The 5,850-nt window shown below is 59.3% G+C and overlaps 1 protein-coding gene across 5 annotated transcripts; it reads right to left on the bottom strand.

Moving 5' to 3' along the window:
* Positions 1 to 197: 197 nt before the first annotated feature.
* On the bottom strand, positions 198 to 5,850 carry Hdac10 (histone deacetylase 10). Of its 5 annotated transcripts, none has more exons than XM_027953156.2 (19): positions 5,569 to 5,850; positions 5,365 to 5,499; positions 5,069 to 5,165; positions 4,775 to 4,872; positions 4,589 to 4,693; positions 4,386 to 4,454; positions 3,990 to 4,116; positions 3,743 to 3,808; positions 3,466 to 3,525; positions 3,295 to 3,384; positions 3,049 to 3,155; positions 2,913 to 2,980; positions 2,588 to 2,840; positions 2,404 to 2,488; positions 1,822 to 1,913; positions 1,654 to 1,710; positions 1,044 to 1,122; positions 690 to 872; positions 198 to 603 (listed from the first exon to the last, which is right to left on the bottom strand). In XM_027953156.2, the coding sequence occupies exons 1-19, from the start codon at positions 5,625 to 5,627 to the stop codon at positions 340 to 342; spliced, it is 2,094 nt and encodes a 697-aa protein (XP_027808957.2). In that variant the 5' UTR covers positions 5,628 to 5,850; the 3' UTR covers positions 198 to 339. The 5 variants fall into 5 exon arrangements, with proteins under 5 accessions (XP_027808957.2, XP_027808958.2, XP_027808959.2 ...); XM_027953157.2 differs by having other exon boundaries at positions 3,331 to 3,384; XM_027953158.2 differs by lacking the exon at positions 3,743 to 3,808.

The following is a 5,850-nucleotide window of genomic DNA, read 5'->3' as shown; positions in this document are numbered from 1 at the left end:
GCCCGCCGCTGCGACGTCACAGCCACGCGCCGGCCGAGAGCGCGGGCGCGCCGGCTTGCGTCACGGGCGCGCGGCTTGCGTCACGGGCGGCCCCCCGCCCCCCCAGCCCGAGCCCTGAGCGCTCCGCGCGCTCCTGTCTGCGGCCGTGTCGGGGGACAGACGGCGCCCGGGGTTTCGACAAAGGAGCGGAGCCGGACTTCCTTTAACCGTTTACTAAGGGAGAGGGAGCGCGGGCGGCCGCACGAGGCCTCAGGCCGGCCGCGGGGAACGCCAGCTTCCGGCTCTCGGGGCCGGCGCGCGCGGTGCTTCCCGGGCGACAGTGGCCCGTCTCGGCCGATTTCAAGCTACCCAGAAGGGCGGCCCAGGTGGGGCGGCGGGGAAGGGGCGCGCAGTCGGCTGGCTCTGCGCAGCTGGTTCAGAGCCACCGCTGCCCAGGGCCTCACCGGCCACCTGCAGCATCTTCCACCGGGGCTCCAGCTGCGCTCTCAGGTGCAGCAGGGCCTGGATATCCTCTGGAGAGGCCATCAAGAAAGGGCCTAGGTTGGGAGGTGCCTCTCCGTGCAGCACGCGGGCCAGCGTGCTTGCCAGCTGGGGTGTGCATTCCTGGACCGGGCCAGATATGGGGCAGTGAGCCACTGGTTTCTCTCCAGGCACCTTCTACCTCAGCGTTTCCACCAAGCGCAGCTTACCTCCCCAGTGAGGGCCAGGACTCGGCCCCCTGCTGGCCCACGAAGCATTGCAGCCAGGAGAGCAGCATGGGGGTTCTGCAGGCCATGGGCAGGCCCCAGTGCCACCAGCACCAGGTCAGGCTGAAAGCCATAGGCCAAGGGCAGCACCAGACCCAAGACACAGCTCAGGAACCCTCCAGTCGTCTGTGGGGAAAGCAGCAAAACCCCAACCCCCATTCTAGGGGTCACTCCTGCTGGCTTCTGCCATCCCACCTCACAAACTCAGAGTCCCCAGAGTGTGAGTATGAAGCCAAGAAGGGCCAGGGGCCTGTTGGCTCTCCTGACAGGGCTGCCCACCACCACAGAACCACTCACCCTTGGCAGTGGTGTCGAGATGTGAAACATGGATGAGGCAACTGCCTCCTTGCCCCCAATGTTCAGCCACAGAATCCTCCTTCCAGAGAGAGAGCACCATGGACAGGTGCATATGTGTGAGACCCTGCTCAGCTCTCCTAAGCCCAGACAGCAGAGGGGAGCTCTGGGAGGAGTGGAGCAGGGGCACTGTAACTGCCAACTCTCCTGGCCTAGCATTGCCCCACAGACTCCCTTCCCAGACTAGTTGTGGAAGGCTCCATTCTTTCTGTTTTTTTTTTTTTGTTTTGATTTTTTTTTTTATAAGAAGGATTGAACTCAGGGGTACTCAACCACTGAGACACATCTCCAGCCCTATTTTGTATTTTATTTAGAGACAGGGTCTCACTGAGTTGCTTAGGGCCTCACTAAGTTGCTAAGGCTGGCTTTGAACTGCCTCCACCTCCCTAGCTGCTGGGATTGCAGGAATATATACACTACCGCACCTGGCTGGAAGGCCCCATTCTATACTGCATGGTACCCTGCCCACCAGTCACCCCAGGGGACCTAGTTGCACGCCTGCCACTTGACCATCCATATGTGCAACTGGACAGATGTGCCATCTGGACCATACCCGTCATCAGCAAGGTCTGGAGGCCAATCCAGCTGTCCCAGGGCCACACAGAACAACCTGAGGAAGAATCCACCCAGCATAGGCTGTGCATATTGCCCAGTCTACTCCCAGAGCCCTCACCACATGGACCCTGCCCTTGGGGTATCAGCACAACCAAGAGAGGCTCACCTCTGGGCTCTATGGCACAGAGCTCGCCTAATGGCCACATCCAGGATGGCTTCTGCAGCAGAGGCAGGGGTGGCTGTGATGCCACTGCTCACCTGTGGGAAGAAAAAATAGACAACAGTGATGGGTGCAGCCCCAGCCAACTCCCAAACTAGGTCCCTGCCTATACAGCTCTCATCAGTCCTCCTTCATACCAAATCTGTCCATTCCCATAAACAAGGTGCTTGAAACTGCACTTTCAAGCCCAATAGTTGCAATGCCTATACTTTTAGCTACTCAAGAAAATAAGGCAGGAGGATCATCATAAGTTCAAGGTCAGCTGGACAACAGCAAAACCCTGTTTCAAAAATAAAAAGGGCGGGGGGGTATAGCTCAAAGAGAGCTTACCTAGCAAGTATAAGGCCCTGGGTTCAATCCCAAAAGCTGGAAAAAATAAAAAGTCATCCACTTCCCCTCTCTGCCAAAGAATATTTCTGATAATAATCCCTACAAAGGGTAATGTGTCTGCACTGCCTCCTCTGGACAAGCCATGCCTCAGACCCAGTCCCCAGATCCAGGTACCCCCCAGCCTCTCAGCAACCCTACCTGCCCATCCAGGATCCTATCGAAAAGGTACAGGAGCTTCCCAAGTGCATCAAGGGCCTCATCCTGGGCTAAAGACCTGTATAGTCTGTGATAGGCCAGAGGGACACATGGACACCAAGTGACAGTGCATCAGTCATATGCACGTGCATGTCCTCAGCCCTCTCCCTGGGCCCATCCTGCACACCTGGCCCAGGCTTCTGTCTCCTCCCTTGGTGCTGAGCCCTCCTGACACAGCACACCAGGGGGCAGGGGCAAGGTGGCATCTGGCACAGTCAGGGCAACGGCCGTGCGGATAGGGGGTATGGGGCAGAGGTGCAGCGGGTCCAGAAAAGAGCTCAGTGTAGTTGCTGCTGCCTCGCATGTGGGTCCTCCAGGCAGCAGAGTTGCAAGTGTCCCGTCTGGGGAGTGGCTGCCAGGACTCAGCACGGTGGCCACATCTGGAGGAGGTTCAGAGTCATGGCCACTGCAGAGGAGCGTGAGGTGAACCCACCAGCCCAGACCACACTGACCTTGCTTTTGGAGGCTCATCCAGTAGGGGGCCTGGGTCATCCGGACACTGTGGATGGACTCCAGCGCACTGTGGGGAGAAGCACGGCCATGGGCCTGACTCATACCTAGCCTCTCCCACCCTCCAGCCCTTCATACCTCCGACATGGCACCATAGGCCCGGACAGCGGGGGTACAGGGTCACCCAGCAGTGCCTGTACCATCATGCACACTGACTTGGCCAGGGACTCCAGGTGGTAGCCACCCTGGGAGGGTGGAAACAGGATAGAGGAAGGGTGTCACTGGGGTGGGTAGCTCTCCCAGACAGATGCCCCACAAGATTGTGTCTTGACCTGGCTCCCATACTCCTGAGTATTAGGCATCCTCCCAGCTGCCCCCAGTTACCTCCAGCACAGCACAAACCCGGCCATTGGCCAGCACCTGCAGCAGCTGTGTGAGGTGGGCGAAGCACTCTGGTGTGGCCCGCATCTGCCCCTGGAACCAGAGCCATGTATGATGGGGGCCTGAGTCCAGGACCCCAGAGGCCCTCCTCAGCCAGACCAGGCCTCAACTCACCTCAGGGTCCCCAATGGCTGAGTCAAATCCTGCTGAGACCAGCACCAGCTCAGGATCAAACTGCAGGCAAAATCAGGTGAGGAAGAGAAAGAGAGCGGCTGGAGCCAGGGAAACCTCCATGAGCTGCCTGCCCACTATTCATGTCAGTCAGAGACCCTCCCTACCCACCGGGGATCTGCTCCTACACAGGTGAAGCGGTTGACAACCCTTTCCTCTGTGGTGGAACTATGAGCAGGCATGGGTCCTCTGCCCTAGACAGCCCCCACCGAAAAGTCACCTCGAAGGCCAGTGGGAGCAACGTGTGCAGGAAGGCAGCCAGGTAGTCAGCGTTTCCCATCCCAACCTGCCTCGGGTGCAGGGAAGAGGTGTCAATGGGCAGCCCTGCCAATGGGGACTTCAGGGTCTTACCCGCTGGATCCCAGGCTGTAGAAAGTATGGCAAGACGGCCCAGAGCTGTGGGGCAGGGGAGAGGTGCAGACTGGGAGGTGGGCTGGGAGCAAGTTCTGGGGGTCAAGGGCAGGTACCTGGTTCCAGGGCAGGTTGACAGTGAAGCCTCGCCCCTGCCCCCTCCCTACTGCATCTACGTTGGATTCTTGCAGAAAGGGCCAGAAGTGCCCATGTTCATAGCGGTGCCAGGAGAAGTAAAGGACACTGCAGACAGTGTGCAGGGTCAGAAGTCAGGAAGCTTAGCAGCTCCACAGCTCCTTAAAGAACACTGACCCCTGCACACATGTCCAAGTCTCCCCCTTGGATTTTCCCAAGTCAGTCTGTGCACTCCCTCAAAAGTGGAGTTGCAGGCTGGGGTGTAGCTCAGCTGTAGAATGCTTAGCATGTGCAAAGCCCTGGGTTCCATCCCCAGTATTTAAATAAATACATAAATGGGGCTGCAGGAAAGTGTCATGTCCTCACCTACAGCTCACCTGGGATCATCTTCAAATATATACTGAATACCCTGGCCATGGTGGACATCCCAGTCAACAATGAGGATCCTGAAATCAGACAATGCTGGGGTCACTACAGGGCAGGGCCTCCCACCTCCAGGCCAGAAGCCCAGCCAGGGTTGGGAAGGGAATGGGTAGGGATTTTCTGCCACCTGCTCCACCCTGCACAGCTCGGCACCCACCTGTGCAGCCCGTGTTTCCGCTTGGCATGTTCAGCTGCTATTGCCACATTGTTGAACACACAAAACCCATTGGCAGCTGCCCTTTGGCTATGGTGCCCAGGAGGCCTGGAGGGTGAGAGTGGGGTCATTCTGTCCTCTCATGGAGCCAGCCAAAGGGAATAGCCAGGTGAGGGGAGCAGCTCTCACCTCACTAAGGCCAGCCCATTGTGTGTGGCTCCTGTCAGCACAGCGTCCACCAGCTGAAGGGCAGCCCCAGCAGCTAGCCGGGCACAGTGAAAGGTACTCTATGGGGGCAGGAATACAGATCAGCCCCCTGCCTTTGCAGAGCATGCTGCTGAGCAGAAAGGACCAGGCAGGCCCAGGGTGCCAGCAGTGAGCAGGAACAAGGGGATGCTGGCAGGTGGCAGCCACAGGTGTGAACACACATAGTCGGTGGGTGTGTTAGATCTAGGTGGGTGGGTGCTGTACAGGGGGACGCACCGGGTGGAAGTAGACGGCATCGTACTGTCCAGACAGTACCTGGAGCTCCTCCTTGCTCAGGGCCTGAGTCCTCTGCACCAGGGCCACATATTCAGGGCTGCAGATGGCCAGTCAGGGAGGCAGGTCACCAGCAGGGGAGTGGGGTGGGGCCACAGGGAGTCCCTCCCAAGCTCCCTCAAGCCTTTGAGCAGCACCTCCACTGGAAGGTGAAGGTGAGGCACATGGGGAACAGGCTCCCTCTGGGAGGCCCTGAAGGCTGGGGTTAGCCCAGCTCTCTAGGTGGGCTCTCCTCTGACCTGTGCACCAGGCCCAGCTCCTCCTCCGAGGCCTCGCGGGCTACTAAGCGCAGGCACCTCTGCTCCAGGCCGTACTGCCGAAGGCCGTCCAAGGCTGCGGCCAAGCGCTCCGGACACTCGATCCTGCACTCGGGGCTGAAGTACACTGGGAGCTCAGTGTCCAGAGTCCCCTCCCTGTACCCACCTCCGCCAGCTCACACTTACTCGTCCCAGAGCAGCCGGCTGACCATCATATCCTCATGGTACACGAGTGCGGTCCCCATGGCTAGACTGTAGTCACTTTGGACCACTCTGATGTGGCACGCCCTCCGCTGGCTGGTGACCGCACTGTAGGTCCCCAACTTGCAAACTGGGAACAGCCCAACGCCTGGAACCCTCCTGAGACCAAGTTCGGCAGCGGGCACCGAGTCTGGGCATAAACACACAGGCCAGGCAGGCGCACCGAGGGAGCGCGGCCAGGGTTCAGCGTGGACCCCAGGGCCTGAC

The sequence above is a fragment of the Marmota flaviventris genome, chromosome 3, assembly GCF_047511675.1.
Source record: "Marmota flaviventris isolate mMarFla1 chromosome 3, mMarFla1.hap1, whole genome shotgun sequence".
In the NCBI taxonomy this organism is placed as follows: domain Eukaryota; kingdom Metazoa; phylum Chordata; class Mammalia; order Rodentia; family Sciuridae; genus Marmota; species Marmota flaviventris.
Note: the sequence above shows the minus strand (reverse complement) of the source record. Positions and strands in the feature narration are given on the sequence as shown.

Bases quoted from the DNA above. Each gene is read 5' to 3' on its own strand.
- Hdac10 (XM_027953156.2), bottom strand. From the start codon at position 5,627: ATGGGGACCGCACTCGTGTACCATGAGGATATGATGGTCAGCCGGCTG. The intron at 4,455-4,588 runs GTGGGTGCCGAG...GTCTGATTTCAG, and splicing joins CGGAAACACGGGCTGCACAG to GATCCTCATTGTTGACTGGG. The intron at 3,526-3,742 runs GTGACTTTTCGG...TTTTGCCTGCAG, and splicing joins TGCTCCCACTGGCCTTCGAG to TTTGATCCTGAGCTGGTGCT.